This window comes from Ammospiza caudacuta, chromosome 6 (assembly GCF_027887145.1).
Source record: "Ammospiza caudacuta isolate bAmmCau1 chromosome 6, bAmmCau1.pri, whole genome shotgun sequence".
Lineage (NCBI taxonomy): Eukaryota > Metazoa > Chordata > Aves > Passeriformes > Passerellidae > Ammospiza > Ammospiza caudacuta.
Genome location: NC_080598.1, coordinates 48,304,242 through 48,322,888, shown reverse-complemented (window position 1 = coordinate 48,322,888; position 18,647 = coordinate 48,304,242). Strand labels below are relative to the sequence as shown.

The window sequence follows — 18,647 nt, the reverse complement described above, 5'->3', positions numbered from 1 at the left end:
AGCCGGAGCCTGCCCCCTCCCTAGGCACCCGCACTGCCTCTTACAAAGGGACTCGCGGACTCTCCCCACCCCCTTTTTATGCCAGCGCAGAGAGGGGCTCCGTGAATTCCCTCCAAAGCTGTAGGGTGGCTCCCTCCTCCTCCTTCTCTTCTTCCTGCTCCGGCTCTCCTGGGCGAGCCAAGCTGCTGCTGCATTGAGCCGGGGTGGTCCCGGCCTCGCCCCTGCCTCGCCCCAGCCGCGCTGCTGCGGCTCCCGCCCCATGGCTGACTTTTGCTACCCCTCTAGAGCCCGGGGCTGAACCGAGGTGCGCTCATTTTTGGGGGATGGCTGGGGCCAGGGAGCTTGTGCACGTGTGGGAGGTGTCTCTGGGGGCGTGGGGGGCTGGACGAGTCCCCGATCCCTGCAAGCCTGCGTTGTCTCCAGCCCGGGTCCCCCTCGGGTGGGCGCAGCAGAGGGGCCGCGCTGCAGCGGGGACCCCGCCACCCTGACATCTGCAGGTGGACGGGGCGAAACAGCTGCGGGAGCCTCCCCAGGAGCCAGCAGCGCCCTGGGCCCGCTGCCTACCTCAGTCTGCTCCGTTCCCGCTCCTCCAGATTCTCTCCTGTCCTCAGTCCATCCCTTATACGCCTCTCTGTGCTGGGGTGCCTGCAAACCCCTCCACTCCACTCCCCTGCCCGCCCCTCCCCACCTTCTTCGATTTATTTGTGTATTTCTTTCCTTGGCAACCACCAGTTTCCCTCTGTCAAACAGCGCAGGCTCCCTATAATTTGAAATTAATTTGTTTGACTGCAGCATCAGACAGGAAGGTTGGGAATTTATTTAATTCTTTTTACTCCGTTTGCAAAAAGGAAGCGATGAAATTTCCAATTGAGACGCCAAGAAAACAGGTGAACTGGGATCCTCAAGGTTGGTGATTCTCTATTACTATCATTACTCCTGTAATAACAATTATTATTATTGCTTGTGTCTATTGACTCGTAGCAGACTATGTGATTCCAAATGGGGGGAGGTGTTGGATGTTTGTCTGCTTTCCATGAGCTCTGCTCAGTCTTTCTTGCTCAGTTCTATAGCAGTGCATTAGAAAATGCTGCTGAGATGTCGGGTTGGGTGGCTGCATGGCTAAAACCTCTTCTAGATATAAGTTTTACAGTTTTATATTTGATATCTCTCTTGCCTCGCCCTCTCCCTTTTTCTTGAGTATTTTCAAGGCAAACTTGGCTGGCATGTCAGTGATCTCTGGCTCACAGCATTGTTTGTTTTATCAGTGGCTCCTTTGTTGTTTCTAGTGATCATTGTCTCTGCTAAATGGGTGGTACAGGAGTGGACACAGATGTGAGTGCTTGTTCAGGGCTCCTCGATGGCATGTGTTAGTTGGCAGGAGCAGAATGCCGCAGCAATATCACCTTTAGTGTGGACAGAGCTTTAGTCTAAATGGTATAAAATGACACATTAAATAAGGGAGCCCAAAGGGACCTTTACACTCTTTACTGTGTCCTATTAACAGCTGATCAGCCCAAGTGGACAGTTTGATTAACTACATTGGTACGTTTGGACTCAATCTTAGGAAATGTGTTTGTGTGATGGTGGAATGAGATTTACGCCAGTGCAGTGGTTTTCAATAAGATGATCCAAGTAGTATTTAAAAATAAACCATAGTCAAATACTCTCCTTGCCTGACATGGGGAGGAGGTTCATCTGCATCCTACAGAAGTGACTGAAAAAACTCTTTTGGTAATTTGTACACTGGTGTGTCATATTTCTGTGCATTGGTACAGGAGTAGAACAACTTGAAGCCATTGCTCAGGTTTGCAGCAGAACTGCTGGCAGCCAGTTGCTGTACAGCAGTGCTTTCAGGAATTATGAAGTGATAACATGGGCTTTGATTACTCCTCTTTATTCCACAGGTTTGGTTTTAGTGGTCAATTTGCCTGTCATCCTCCATGCCATCACATTTACAAAATGAAACATTAGAAACAGTTTCTCATGTTATAGAATGAATACAGCAGAACAATCTGCTGTACACACAATTCAGGTTTACTTTAAGCCTTAGTATTTGTTTAATTAGGTGAAGGCTGAAATCTATACATCAGCCTCCTCCGCCCTCATCTTTCTAATGAACACATGGGTAGTAGTGCTAACAGAGATTTGATTATTTAAATAACAATATATTCCTTATGCTAGGGTCTAAATTCTTTGTGGTGAAAACTTGGTCTACCCAGGTGCTTTTCTAAATGTGTGTTTGCTGCAGCTTAATTTAAATCCATTTTATGAATTGCAAAATGTCTTTTAATGAAAAAATCTTTTTCCTTCTTTTCTCTGACAAGGCGCATAGGAGGATGTATGATGGCATTCTGTGTGCAGCTTTTTGCTTGGCAATCAGCTTTAAAGCATATGGATCCAACAGGTGGTTGGCCACAATTTACTGATGTGATAAAATCAGAGTACTGTAGCGGTTAAAAGACCCAAACCCAGCAGGTTTCCACTCCACCCGCTAAAAACTTCAGAATCCTACCAGTTATTTCCCCTCAGTGTATTGACTTTGTTAGGTAGACAGAAAGGATGCTGATGTATTGCTAAGAAGGAAGCAAAAGAAGTTATTTTCTAATTCTCCAAGAGACTCAGAGAAAGTAGATAAGATTTGGCGTAATAGAAAAAAGGCAATTTGGCAAGAAAAAGCTGTCAAAGTCCCAATCCTTTAACCAACAGAGGAACAGTGCAGTGACATTGTACTCACATAGTCCCACTGAAGAATTATGAGTGTAGAAGACAAAGTAGATCAGAATTCTGTTGTTTTTGAAACAAAAATATATTTACGTAGATATAAATGTTACCAATGATCTATGTGAAATAAGTAAAAACTCTAAAATGAATTTGATTTACAATCACAATTATAGTCTGTTTTCTGCACATACAAGAATGATGTTATGGTTTGCATCCTGTGTGGTATCTCTGGAATTAAGAGCTGAAGTAGCTTTCCTCAGATACAACAATCAATGTGTAGAAAGTTGGGGGTGAAGGGATGCAAAGAGCCCTAAGTATTAGAGCACAGCTCATGTACTAATACCAGGCTCATTTCAGAGCTTATTTTATAACAGTGCCCTGTTCTGTTTGTCAGCCAGAGAACATGCAGTTTCCATACTTTTGTCTGGTAACTCTTTGATAACTTGTGCTAACAGTATTTGGATCAACTGATGCTCCTGGCAAGCAAGATAGCAAGGGCATAAGTGAGGGCTATGGCATCTCAAAGACTGTTTAGACCTGATTATTGCAGGCAATATTTTCTAGAAACTATCCACATTTCTAAAGGTTGGGATTCTTTTTTTGGAGATGTGGCTGGCTTAGAATTGATGATTTGCTGGTTTGAACCCAGGTCAGAATGATAGTAATTGAAATGAATTAATGCTCAACGCCATAGTGCTGACTGAACTATAAATATTTACATAGATAAATAGATTAGGTTTTGCTGGTGACTGTCTTCTGGCATAGAACTGGTATTCTCAGTTTGTATCAGATCAAAGATCAATATACCATAGGAAGACATTGTTGGCCACAAAGTCAACAAAGACTTGGAGAGTGGAGAGAAGGTGTTTAAAAGAATATAATTGACATGAAGAATGGTCTGACATACAGCTGATGGGACACTGATCTCTTAGCCATTAAACTGGTCCAAGCAGGGCTTGGAGATGAAACTTTGACTTTATCATATTGTGTATTAACTTCATGTGTCTTGGCCATAAAGTATATCTCTGTGTTGCATGTAAATGCTGAGTGTGTTTTATATATAAATCAAATATTTCATAAATCTGGAAGTGTTAAATCTGGATTCCTACAGTGAAGTCCTCATACTAAATCAGGCAATCAAACTATATGAACCCTTTAACAAACAGATCAAACTAAATCACAAAAATCATTGGGACTTGGCCTCAACAATCCAATGTGAAATATGCCCTAGAATTTGATATATATTGATTAAAATCCATGTAATTCATATTCAGTGAATGAATAGGTTAAGAAATGACTAAAAAAACCCCAAGCAGGTACTTCAAGAATGTTTTAGGGAGCACTGGACATGTTGAGTAGGAATAAATGTTATCACAGTACCTAGTCTTACATTTTAAAAAACAAGCTTGCTATTTTGTGTTACTGGTGGAATCAGCATGTATGTACTCAATCAGAAAACATTTGATCTGCCAATATCTTATTGTCACTTCTCACATTTGGTGCAAATCTCATCTATACTTTCCAGAATATAAGATTGGATTTATAGCAGCATATGAAGACTTCAGTTCTCATAATTGTTGTTCATATCTCTCCTTTCTTGCAATCCTCCTGATGTTTGTTATACCCACCTGTTTTCTGTGCTTGAATTAGCTCATGTCTTCGCACATGTATTTTTATATAGTACCTAAAACAAAGTGTGTCCCTCATCCTGTCTGAGACAGCTGGATGTTACAGAAATATAAATTTTTTTCCCCCTGAAAATTATCTGCTTAAAATTGGTGTTTCTTTGTAGGAAAAAAATATAGATGAGACAGCTTCAAATATGCTTAGAAATTATCCCCAAGTGTGACTATCTTTTAGGGTGAGGATGAGATGTCTTTTTCAAGGGAAGGATGTCTTGTGATTCTCATAGCAGGGAGCAAATGGAATTGAGTCTTGTTTGTTCCTTTGTGCCTGCAGTTTCTGCTCTCATTGTAGTGATATGGATTGTCAGAGCTTTTTGGATATCCAGCTCAATGTTCACCTCAACACTAAAGTTTTGGAACTCTGAAGTTTGCATTCAAGTTCCTGCATCCTTTCACAAATGCACTGTTTGCAGTTTGAAACTCTACAATCATGTATTTATTACCATCCTTATATTTAGCATGGGAGTTAATGGTCTGTGGGAAATAAAAACTGTGGTTGAGAGTCTGGAGTTCCTCTTCAAATTTTGCTACTGACTTACTGTTTAACCTTCAGGAAGCCACTTACCCTTTCTTGTCTTCCCTTTTTCCTAGACTGGAAAACAGGAATATTAATACATCCCTAATGCACAAGGGTGTTGTGAAATATAATTAACTTGTTTGGAGCAATCTAAAATCTGCTATTGAAAGAAGAGCTTATGCATTGCAATTAAATGCTAAAACAATTAGGAGGGAGCAAAACAGCCTGTCATCATACACAGATCACATCAATTAAGAAATAAGGTTGTCTCTGCACTTTACAACTAGAGGAAACTAGTATCATTTATGCCCCATTAGAAGTACCAAAATACCTTTGATATTCCCCAGCTGCTGCTTCAGAGAAGCTCAAATCTTCCATAGGTCGATCTTGGGATTTCTCAGATCTGATTCACCTCAAGTAGCAAAGGACACCTATGTGTGGGACAATGAGCTGAGTCTCAAATGCCTTCATGCAGGTATCAGGTATCAAGATTGGACCATCCCTTGATGACTGTTTGAAAAATCTTCAACATCCATACTCAGTACAAATTAAATTGATGCTGCTGGTGAAGTGTTACAAATTGCTGCAGTACCTGCTTTTTCTGTTCTTTTGTTTGAAGGGACCAATGAAGAAAGTAAAGTTGATTAGAAAGGCAGAGATGAGTAGAATAAAGGTGCTTGTTTTTGTCCTCTGTTTTCAAGGAGAGATGTAAAAAGGAGTAGAATGCAACTGTGAGTTAGACAATATCCTTCTGCACTAGCAAGTTTCTTGTTACTAGCTCAGTAGATGAAGGCTGTTCTGGGAAGATGTAATGTATGAAAAATTAGGTCTGATCCCTGCTAGTGACCCATGGTCAGAGGGTCCTGACCCTGTGCTAATTGTGCCACAAAGTCATATTGGCTACTTACCCCCCCATCTGATAGACTGGGACTGCTGTGCCTGGTAAGTGTGGATTGTAGAACACTGCAGGGAGTTTATTTAAATGAGATATCTGAAGGAGGATATAAACTGGACAAAAAGGAGGACACCTGGAAGTGCAAGGTGTAGGCACAATAGTGCCAAATACAGTAAGGTGGAAAATTTGAAGAGTTTGGAAAAATAGAAGAGAATAAAAAAATCAGAACTTTACTGAAGGCTATGTGGAACCTGCCGAGAAGATGGATGAGTACTGTGGATGCCAGTGTAAGATAGAAAGATACAATTTAATTATGAGGAGAGAAAGAAAGACAGCAGACAGCTATTAGTTTTCTCATTGTTGTCTTTAGGGTGCCCTGGTAATGGTAAAATGAAGGATTCAGAAAAGTTAAATTAGTAGTAAGAAAGTGACAGAGCAAAAGACTTGACAGTAGCTTTCTCAGAGTAGTGAAGAAAGACTGAACTCTAGTCAAGGTAAGAAATATGGAGGGTAGGGTATCATTGAGACGTCATCTGTAGTGTGAGGAAAAGGGAATGAAAAAATCAAATGCCATAGGAAGCTGTAAGTCTAAGATAGGAAGAGCAATAGAGTTGTCGTCAGTGGGAGAGGTTAGGACAGGCTTTTGATTTCAGTGAAGAATACCAATGCTCTTTTTTGCTGTGTACGTACAAGAGTAATCTGTTAATGGCTTTTGGACAGAAAAGTCCCTTGGGCAACTCTTGAAAAAACTGATGCTACCTGAAGTGATGGAGTTTGCTCTTAGGATGAAGATATATGATACCAGTTGTAATTGGGCAGGTTTTGGTTCAGCTTTTGGCATTTATGTGGATTTATGTAGCTAGTGTGTGGACTATATCAGCTTCAGACAGAAGAGTGCATATAGATGGCGATACAGTTTAATTCTTACCCTCCTTATTTTATCCAGAGCTAGGACTTCTACTGCTCACTTCAGTGTGAGCAAAATGCAATTTTTCATTTTTAAAGAACTGTGTTGTTGCTGCAGGCTACTAAGAGTAAGGGAGTGCCTGGAATTACTGGGAAAACAGAGGCCCTAGATTTTGTGCTCTAAATAGGATAAGCACCTGGAGTGCAGAAATGGGAAGGGAAAAATGAAGAGGTCAATATAAGAAAGGGATAAGCAACACACTAGTATTCAAGGTTGATTATTAAAGACCTCAGTGTGATGCAAGGGCCTAACCTTTATTTTATAATAATCTCAATGTAATAGCAAAGGCCAAAGCAGAGAATATGAATGCTGAATAGGTGTCTGTTTTTTATATAGAAGTTTTAGGTAAAAGAAGTGACATTCAGCAAAAGGCTAAATAATACCTTTAAAAATACCTTTTTCATAGGAATATTTCTGTTCTTTGTTTTCTGTAGGAGTTAAAAACATCCTGGGACCTGGCCTTTGTCAAACAGAGGCTGCTTATATCCCAGTTCCTGAGACATTGGTAATACTTCTGTAGTTTGTCTATTATGTAATGGGAAACCTGCTCTAAGATGAACGTGCTGACTTTCATAAATGATGTGCCATGCAGTTCTCACTGGTTACCCCAATGAGATAAAATAACAGGTGAGAACAGCATATATCCTACACCCTTGTACTTCACTGTGGTACTCCCAATCCTTTTTAGTCCGTGGATCACTATTATTCTCCAAGCTTACTTTCTGGACTGCTTTTCTCACAATCAAATATCAACTCAGAATATTCAAACAAAAATATACTTCAAAACTGAACTATGTATCTGTTATGACATTAGTGAGTCACAGAACTTAAGGACTGTTTCCTTGGTTTGGGAATGATGAAACCAATAATTCAGATATCATCTTTTTCTTTAATTGCTAATCAATCCATATGCTATTACAAATCTTACTATTGGCAAAATGTCTCAAGTACATGTGTTAATATGTGTTATCCAGTTGTCCTAAAATATGATGAGCATAGGAGAACATTGGTGCAATTTTGAGGTTAGGGTAGAAATTTCAATGTGGGTATATCATGGTGTTGGAAGTTGAAATAAAAGCTAGTAGGGTGATAGAATATGTTATCAAAATCTATATGAGAGAATAAAAAGATGGAAGAGAATGCACAAGCCTGGCTTAGTTTTATTTTTATGCTTTTAAAATGTAAAGGAAACATCCTGCTGGAAACTGGAGTTGTGACAAGAGGTGTGAGATATAGCATATATGAAAGGGATTGAAATATGCTGCACTTAGGATCTGGAGTCCTGAAAAGGACTAGTAATCTGTTGTAAAATCTGGGTGTGGTTCAATTTCTTTTGTGAAATCTAGACTTACTTATTTCCAGCATTTTGTGAGAGTTTACTATTTGAAATTTTAGAAGGTATTTGAAAAGATATAAAGACCTAACAGGGAGAGACAAAATAAGTTGCTTCAGGAAATATGGATTACAAAAGAGTGGGTTCAAAGTGTGACAGGGTCAAATCTGCTGACAGAAGTGCAGAAAATGCTGAATGAACAGAGTGTATCTGTGGTAAGGCTGAAAATGCAGTGAAAAGAAAATAAATGTGTAGACATAAAGATGAGTTTGTCTGCTTTCAACTAGAATTCGCTGTTTTCAAGCACATGTTATTTCTGACTTTTAGAAGTAAGCATATATCATAGTTCATATTTTAAAAATCCCTGAAATATCTTTGTGTTCTCTATTGGTGCCACAGGCATGTATCAAGCTCTTCTGTGACTCAAACTAAATCACATTACAAATAATCTCATGGACATATTACAAAATATTTTTAGCTCATGAATTAAGTATCTGTCTTAAATGATGATCTGTTTATTTCACTAGTCTTTCATTGGAGAAACATGCTTAATGTTTCTTCCTTTTGTTCCTCTATTTTGTCCCCAAATGGATGCATTTAATAGAACTTTAAATTGCCTCAGTTCTTTTTCTAGTAATCTGTGTATTATGCAAGAATGTGTGATACTTTTTTTGTTGAAGACAATAGACTGTTTTGCTAGCAGAGGATGACAAAAAACAACACCCTAAAAAATCTTCTTGGAAAGCAATACAAGTTATTATGGTATCGCTGTCCTACAGGATCATCACAGTGCCTTAAGCACCAGGCTTTGAGTACCTAGGTTTGTTAGAGCCATATGTTCATATCTCACCAGGACTGACTCATCTTTTCTTCCCTGGGAAGAAAAAACAACATGCCACTGACTTTACTGGATGAGAATTTTGGATTTTGGCAACTTCAACTTGTGCCACTGAGTTTTTGAAGATTCAGTGATATGTTGTTGAAGGGTGTTTGAATGATTTCCTACTTGATACTGCAATATAATAATATTAGTGTGATTTGAAAACAGAAAATACATACTGACAGCTTGTCCAGGGCTTTTAACCTCTCAAATTTAAGCTTTTCATCTTAGAGAAACAAAAGACAGTCACTAACTGCTGTGTGTGAAAGACCTCATTGATTGAAAGAATTATGAAAGATGGTACTGCAGAAGCTCCGAGCTGAAATGAAGGAAGCAGCAGGAATATCTCAAAGATGTTCTTCTAGGTTAACCCAGATCTATCACTGATCACTTAAATGTTAACATTGCTAAGTTTGGATTGCACAGGAAAGCATTGGGCAGAGAGGCCTTGAGTAGCAGCAATCATGACAACTGCAGAAACCACCTCAGAGTCACCTCTTCATGATCCTACAGCCCGATTTGTCTTCATAGGTAATAGAGTCTGTTTATTGGGTTACAATGATGAGCTGACATGTGACTTGTGACCTGAATTTTTCATTGCTACCAGACATTTTTTTCTTGATTCAGTTTTCTAGAAATAGGCATCTGCTCATATTTAAGGGGCTTTAAGGTAGCTGACATATTTGTATAGGCCTGGTATACGTGATAATAGACATAAGGGTAGATAATAGACTTCTGCCCTTCTGGAGCACAGCTTAAGGCCAGTTAGATTATCCCATAACCTCACACTTGGTTGTGGTATAGGCAACTGAATTACACCATTTGAGTGTGACTTAGTTGGAGAATAAAACAGCCACATATAAGTAGGTATCTGAAATTCTAGGGTATTCTAAGTTTCTAAGGACCTTCTATGGTTTAGGGAGCTATAGGCAAATCTGGTTATTGGAGCCATGAGAATTTTCAGTTAATGTCTGGTTTAGGGTCAGCAGATTCTCTCTGGGCTGCACTGATCGATTTGACCACATCTGTATTGACAGATTAATGGCATGTAATCCAAGTTACAGACAAGCAAAGAAATGAGACAAGGGTTGCTTCTGTTGACTAATACACTGAAAGTGTAAAAGAAAAATGTGTGTATTATAAAGAATATAGAATAAAAGGATATAAAAATGCCTATAAAAGGATATAAAAATGCCTATGCTGAATAAATATGTTTCAAGCAGCAACTTTTTATTCCTTGTGAAAAATGTTTTTGGCACAGATTAATCTTGTCCCATCTATTTTATATGTATTCTTCATCCTGTTCCAGAATAGGTTTTTAAAGTATTGGGAAGCTTTCATTCACTTTAACTAAGAGTATTAATATATCTAAGAACTTACCACCACAAAAGAGATTGAATCCTCAGGTTATGCAAATAGTATAACTTCAGTTAACTAAGATTTCAGACCATTTCCACATGGAAAGATTCACTTTTATTGGTGTTGCACAGAAAATTTGAGAAATTATCACTTAATTGAAATGCTAATGAGGTTTGCTTGAATTGGAAGTATTTTTCTATAGTTCCTATGCAATAGTCAGACTGGGGGACATGCCACTAGCCTGATGTCCAGTCAGGGATGCTGCTAAAGTCCTCTTCTCATGACTGAGATGATAAATAAATTCCTTCACTCCACTGTAAGGCTGTACCTCTGGCAGACAGCCAGTGTTAATCATATTTCAATGTAGATAGTTTAGATAGCTTCTTTCTAGGAAGGCCAGCACGAATCTTTACTTCTTGTCTCTGACACTTGATTGTTTTACCCCTAAGTTTCTTTTAACAAGAAAGTCCCTCCCTTTGTACACAGGCCTTCTTATGCTAAATTCCAAGACTTAGGTTTCCTTGACTATCTGGTCTGGCCATGAGACCATTGGCTGAATTTCTTTTCTGACTCTGTGAGACAGAATATTTGGAAGATTCCAGCAAAATCCCTGACCCTAGATCATCCTGTGAGTACTTTGAAAGGAACACACTGAAAACCTGTGATGGGAGATTCAGACTCTTCCTAAATGTTGCTGGAATCCTGGGACACTTCCTATTGAGGAAAACTAAACAACTTGTTTCATACAAAGCACATAATGGTGTAATGAGAAATTTTGGTTTAGGCTGTAAAAAGAAGATTATGGATAAATAGCAGCATCATATTCAATCTGTCTGTTGTTCACTGAAGGGTGAAATCTGCAGAGAGCCAGAGAGCAGCTGTTTATTCTTTGGTGCTTGTACCATACTGACAAAAAATCAGTTTTTCTATATGTTACCTAATGAGGAAAAACAATGGTATAGTAATTTCTTTTAACAGGAACTCTTTTTCATAAAGTCATCTCTACACCTCAAGATCTTGAGCCAAAAGCACTTGCTTCCTGTTTGGCAGAGCAGAGACCTGCGTGAACTAGAACACTCAATTTTAGCAGGAGCAAGAATTACCAATCTATTGCTAGGGAAACAAGTTTTAGCATGATCTATTGGTTTTAGTCTTATTTCAAGAAGAGAAAGGTGAGAATTTTTCATGGGTTTCTCTGTATTCAGTTTCTCTATAAATAGCCTCATAAAGCTGATAATAGCTCTGCTGCCAATGAGTGTGTTGGAACAAACACAGTCACCAATCTTGAAGCAGGATGATTCCATATTTGGGACTTGCCCTGTCAATCACTTCTAATCTCCCCTCAGCACTTCCTGTTCCTCACTGTAATGCTCTTATGCTCAATTTTTCATTCTCCTGAAGTTCATTGATGAGTCCTGTCACACATGGACATGGGCTCAGGTGTCGGGGGCTGTGGGAAGGGTAGTGCTGAGAAGAGGAACTGAACAGGGAGGTAGGGGTGTGCTACCTCCCACGCTGCCAGCACGGTTGGAAAGAAGTGAGGGACAAGAGCAGATGGATGGATTTGGAGCAGGGCAGGGTAGAAGAGAGGTCAGGAGAGAGAGAAGGCAAAAGCAAGGGAGACAAAATCCAAACAGCCCTCCAGCAGTGAGTGTACAATCCAGCACAAGACAAACCTCTATCAAGTATTCGTCTGGACTTGGCAGCTCTGTAAGTAGTGCTACAAATGGTGTCAGCAGCAGTGCATCTTCCTGCAAATGCCAGTGCTAGCTAGGATCCCCCTGAGGACTGCTGTCCTGAAGCCAAATGAGAAAAAACTCTGATGCTTTCAGCTATTCCTGGAGTTCATGTCCTGCCTTAGCACATCCATTCTTTTGACCAGTGAGCTGTCACGTATGCATTAGAATAGTGCAGTGCCTGGGAGAGGGAGGAGGGAGGGGAAAGTATCCCATGACCATGACTTTTGCAGATTTTTTTTTAATGTCAGTGGATAAGTCCTGGCAGATACCTGCTCAAGCCAGCCTAGGGCTTCCTGTTGTTTCCCTGACATTTGCATAGCCTCAGTAGCAGGAGCTCTAAGGCTGTGTTTGCAGAGACTAACTCTTGGGCACTCTGTTTTCAGTTCACGAGCACGCTCAGACTGCAGTTCTGACAGAGGAGAGGCTGGTTCAGAATCTGGAAGTTCTTGTAAATAATCATCTAGAGCAGCTTACATGTGGTCATCATATAACCAACAAAAGAAATAATCTGGTTTATGGCTGTCCATTAATTTTGTAACAGATAGAACGGCATTCTGTAATGCATAGTGGAAAAGAGGACATCCGCTAAAAGAACTTAAAAATTTGCTAATACATTGATGAAAAATTGTTGTACCTTCTTGATGCACATATAAAAAACAGCTTGTTTAATCAGCTTTTGAAATAACTCTTGAATTTAATTAATTTGCTGAGTTCTCAGTGGCAGTGTTTATGTGAGGCACACAGTGTTGTTTCTTTTCAGTGTCACAGGGGTTTATCTATTATTTGTGAAATGCTATGAGATTTGGCACAACTGATACAAAAAGGAATGTTGAGGTGTGATTGACTATCTTACATTGAAGGGGAGGAAAAGGATTTCAAGAGCATTTTCCTGCTAGGAGTTGAGATGATTGAAAAGATGAATTATTTTTATTTATTTATTTTTAATATACCTTTAACATTTCAGTAGTTGGGGGGTTTTAACAGATTCTGGATGTTGAATATGAAAATATTAGCCTGTTTTTCTCTGTTACCCTTCACTGGTAGCTTTTCTTCTTGGATTCACAGGGATATGCAGGACATGAATAACACTGACAGTTACTGGCAGGTGATTTTATGCCCTGTTCTTAGATACTTCCAATAAAGCTCATTTCAATATATTGATGGCTGTTCCCATGCTTAGCTCTCCTTGTAGCTAGACTTTTTCCTAATATATATTCCTCTACTTCCTTGGTACAGATTAATCAGTTATTTCCTGCGCTGTTCTTAAGAGATCTAGGAAAGAATTTATCACTCTCTTTAGTTACTCAGTGTCTTATTTTTCTTATTTTTGTGAGATTACACTTCACCTTTTTACATATAATCTAAACAGCATTTTCATTTATGTTAAGCAAATACTTTGGAAGCTGCAATGGAAATTGATGTGGGATGTTGAGAAGATGACTGCATTGACTATTAATAAGAATGTATACAAAAACTAATTTAGGAACAAACTTATTGGCATAGTGAGATTTTCTGGTGTTTATATGATTAAGGGCACTTAGATTTTAGCCCTTCAGACTTCTTATTTTCCTAGACCGCCACTGTGAGTTTTTCCTGTCCCTGTTTTGAAAGCTCCTGTGAGATGCTTGCATTCTTCTGTGCTTTAAAACATTCACAATTAGAAATGACACTGTCTTTCAGAAATAGAATAAGCATGAAAATGGTATTCAGACCCTCCTCTCTCACTACACTTTCTTGACTAAAATTAAATTTGCTGATGCATACATTTTTCTATCTCTTTAGGGACAGTAGGTTCAGAATTGCTAAATTATAGAATAGCAGAGTTTTACAACAGCCTCACAAAGCACAGGGACATAGCATAGCTCAGGGGAATGATAATTGCATAGACTTTTAAATCTTTTGCATACTTTTTAAACTGATTACAACTAGATTAATAAGTAATCCAACCTGTCAGGTTTACCCAGCACCCAATTTCAAGCCATTTAACATCTACAAGAAGACTGAGGTTTTCTTACACTTTTTTAGGATTTTCAGATGCATCGCATTGTATTGGTACCTCATTGGTTACGTATGCATGGGCTTCCTGCCAACATGAAAAATTTAATCAATTTGACATTTAGCTTTATGTGAAAATGTATGCTGCTGGCATCCATTTTTCTTAAATGTGTGTAGAAAGTGAGTGAACTAAAATGCTTATGTTTGAGAAGGGAAAACTAGAATGAAAGGTAATAAAAAGTGAAAAAATCCAATCCACTCAACAAGACAAATGAATGTTTTTGCTCCAGATTGACCCAGCTCCAGTAGAGAAGGACAAAAATGCCTTATTGTTGGAAGGATGTTTGCTCCCTCTGTAGCTAACTCCTGTTCATCATTGTTCTTTAAATCCTGATCTATACATTGATGTTCTTAGTGCTTGGACTGACGACTTTTTCACAAAATCCATATGCAAGTAACTGGTGGGACTCAGAGGAAAAGCGTTGCTGAACAATACAGTCTGACTTGTGTCCTCATCTTTATTTGATTTGTAGCTAATTAAAATAGATCTGGGTGGTAAGAAATAAAGACAAAGGTTAAAATAACCTTTCCCTGCTTTACGTTTTCCTAGCAACTTTATTGCTTTGTTCCTGACTGTTCTTCATCCTCCCCACCTCACATGGTGCAGGGGGGATAGGGAGTGTGGGTTTTTGGTGGGTCCATCCCCTCTAGACTGCACCTTTCTCCTTATACTTTTTCCTTGCTCCTGCATGAGTCCATATCGTGGGGCTGCAGTCCTTTAGGACAGACCTCCTCCAGCATGGTCTCTCCACAGATAGCAGCACTTCAGGAAATATCAACCTGCCCTGGACTGGGATCCTCCACATACTGCAGTGTGAATATCTGCTCTGGTGTGATCCTCTCCATGAGCTCCAGGGAAATACCAAATCCATCATGATCTCTTCCAAATCTCACAGGCTGCAGGAAAAGATCTCCTACAGCTCCTGGAGTGCCTCTTTCTCTTTTGCTGACCTTGCTGTTTTTAGGATTCTTTCTCACACTTTTTTCCTCACGCTCCAAAGTCTGCACAATGTTTTCCTTTTCTAAAGTATGTTTTCACAGAAGTGCTACCAGCTTCCCTGATGGGCTCTGCTATTTTTTGTTGTGGGTCTGTGGGAATCAGTAGAAACTGTCTGTGTCCAGAAAGGGTCAGCCCCAGGCCTTCCACAGAGACCACCACTGTAGCCACCCTGCTCCCATCACCTTGTCACCTAAGCCAGGTATTTTTTTCTGTCAGGCAGTTGCTGCACAGGTAAGTAGGAGCAGTATGTTCTGGTAGTAGGACAGTGGAAATTGGAGAAGATACCCTCAAGATTTGTTCTTTGGAAAAAAATGGTTTCAGATAGGAGTGATATTGTCCTTCAGTGGAAGGTAAAATTCATTCTCATTACTTACTGCATAGCTAAGTTCTTGCCTGACACTAAAGAAGCTCTTTGGGAAGAGACAAGAGGCTTAGGTTCTCCTTAGTTCTGATGATTTACAGTGCCACCAGCACCACCACTTTGTGAAGACTCTCATCATTGGAAAGCTCTTTCTAAAGAGATAGCTTAGCTCAGACATACTGATTTCTTAATTTCTACCATGTTCCAATTTAGGCTGTTTAGTTTTTTTTTGTTTTTTTTTTTTTTTTTTTGCCTAAACTATAGTTTTCTAATGAAAAAGAATGAAAAACATTATAAAACAGTGCCTTTTTGTTTTCTCATAACAACTGTGTTCCAGATTAATTAAATAGCTGGGGTATTGCAAGAGCTATTAATTTGTAGGTTTCATTTATAACTGATACAGCAGCATTACATAGATTTTTTTGTAAGCTTACCGAGAATCATTATTTTGAGCACTAGATGGGAATATATGACAAATGGTACAGAAATTACAGAACCCTTTTGGTATGACATACTTCCCAAAGCTGCTGCCAGGGATGACAAAACAATGGCCAGATACAATTCCCTCTGATACATAGTGCTGACATTTCTCTCCCATCAGAGACAAATCAGTATTTTTTTTACTATTATGAACTTTTATTCTATTTCACTAACATTATCCTATAATAGGAAGAAAACAGTGCCTTTATTCCTTATGCAGAATTGCAACCTGACTTACTCCCCCTTTTTCACCACCCCACTCAGGGAAAGGGGCAACTGGGAGGAATCAATGCTACTTTTCTTCTAACAGCACATCCAATCTATTTTGTTTAATGTGCATTGCCCTTTCTGCCTTTACCTGTCTCTCATACTCCATGTAATGCCTTGCTGCTGATGACTGCATTTGCAGCAGACAGCTGAGATGTTGCTGAAGTCAGCAGCACTAATGCTGCATTAGAGAATCCTCTTCAGGGAAAACAGTGTTAGATTTAACCCAGGGAGCTGTTGCTGCAGTGAAAAGCTCTATGCTCGGTGTTTTCCTAACAAACAATATGTCAAGCTTTGCTTTCATGAACAGTAAATGCAATAGTAATGCTCCTTACTTGAGTGGCAGTTCTCAGCAAAAGGCTGTAGAAGCAGTAGGGTGAAATTCCCCTTGTGTGGCAAGCTTGCCATGACTTCCACTGCTCAATTTGTGTGCCTTGGGGATAGGCAGAAGGACCAGGGCCAAGCTGGTGTAAAACATGTCAGCACTGATAACAGTTTTCTTGATCCATGACAGTATGAATCCCATGGTCCCCAGACAGCAATTCTTTTTATTCTTATTCCTCAATCCAGAAAAACTGCCACAGGGATACCAGTGTTCTGTCCCATATGTGTAATCGTAGCCTGCAGGCAGGATTCTTCTCCCATTTCTTGATCACAGCTGTAATGTCACCTGTTAATTAGCCCACATCATGCAAAGATGCTGCACAAACACAAAGGCAAACATGATCATTTTCTACTGGGATTTTGTTCTAAACGCCAGACTTTCTAAACCAGTATCAGATTTTTGAATGCCCAGTTATAAAAATTCAACATTCACTGTGCTGGTTAAATGGATGGTCCCTACAAAACCTGTTAGAAAACACAACAGAAGATGAATAGGGGATGAGGGGGAGTGGAATAACAAGCAAATCAGGTAGTGGAAATTATTTACCATATCTTCAAAGTGCAAAATTTTGATGGTTTAATAATTTTTTGGTAACACATGGATAGAAACTTCAGTGTTTGAATACTTTCACCTGCTTCCTGTTAGACCATCCAATTCCCTTCATTCACTGATCTGCATGCATTTTCTGTAAGTGACATATTCTTGAGATGTTCCTATAGGTGATAGTTTAATACACTGATTGCCTCCACTATTTCTCTAACATACTTCTTATACTTGCTATGATGTCCAAGCACAGCCCTGCTATCCTAACTCCAGCAGCCCTTATCTGAAAGAACCTGGGGAGTCTGTGGGAAAGATTTGAGATTGGAAGCAAATGCTAGATGCCCACATCCCCCAGGAATTTCTGTTTGGAGATGAGCAAGAGCCTTGGAGTGAAAGATTAATATTTTATCCACTGGTGGGCTGCTCATTTCCCTGCCTTCTATATTGTTCAGTCAGGAAGTCTTTTAATCTTAAATTCAGTGTGTGGCTATTTCAGAAGAGGAGCTGGGGGAGGAAAAACCCCTGTCCAGTTTAATTGAAATAAATGACTTTAAAATAATTATGGTCAGTGAGGTCCCTTCATCCCCCAGTCCTTTATGGTCCCTTCTAAAGAAGGTGGATCCACCTACTCTTAGTGGTCAGTTCAGGGAAGCTGTAGTGGAGTTTGTTAACACCTCACAGACATTTCTGAGCTTTGGTGCATGAGTGCTGTGTCCTCCAACTTCATAACTTGACAAAAAAATCGTATTTCTATATTAGTTCAGGAAGGAATGCTGGCTTATTAAGTAGTGCTACAGGAAGGATGTAGAAGTGCCAATGACCCAATGTAGGATCTTGTAAAAGCTGTAGGGAAGACTATTTGCTCCTGAATTTTCTCAGTGAAACTGGACTACATGATGAGATTATTTTATATTCTAACTAAATTTCTAGTTTAATATAAACATAGAAAAGCTTCATGGGAAATTTTGGATGTTTGGCTATGAGCATGTCTGAAGAATGCATAATTTTCTTTCTTTGAAGAAACCTCCAGTTGTATTATGAGAATTTTGGGAAAAAAATGTTGGTACGTACCCTTAGACATGCATCAAAAAACCTTTTTACTTGAGCTATTTTATTTCCTTCCTTTGATGGCACCACTAAAATAGGAGATGAAATGTTGAGTTTCATTTTTGATCAACTAATATTTCAAGCTTAAAGCCTGGGCCTGAGTTTATGAATGTGTAAATGCATATGCCCTCTATGTAATTCTATGTTGAATCCTATGAAAGCAGCATTTTTATTAGATGTGTCATTAGTGTCTCTTTAAAATGCACATACATTGCTGTGTGCCTGTGCAACACAGGAATGTGAAAGAAAATGAGGTACTAAATAAGACACTGTTATACCTGACTTACATTTTTTCACAATAGAAATTGTGACACCAATAACACAGAGAAGGGTGTGTTTATTTAAAAAAAAAT

At 39.3% G+C, this 18,647-nt stretch overlaps 1 protein-coding gene across 1 annotated transcript in view; it reads left to right on the top strand.

Annotated features, from left to right (window-relative positions):
- Positions 1 to 854: 854 nt before the first annotated feature.
- KCNK10 (potassium two pore domain channel subfamily K member 10) overlaps positions 855 to 18,647 on the top strand; it is a 51,238-nt gene continuing 33,445 nt past the window's right edge. The window contains exon 1 of the mRNA XM_058807471.1: positions 855 to 906. Within this exon, the coding sequence (XP_058663454.1) occupies positions 855 to 906 (52 nt within the window). The remainder of the gene's footprint in view (positions 907 to 18,647) is intronic.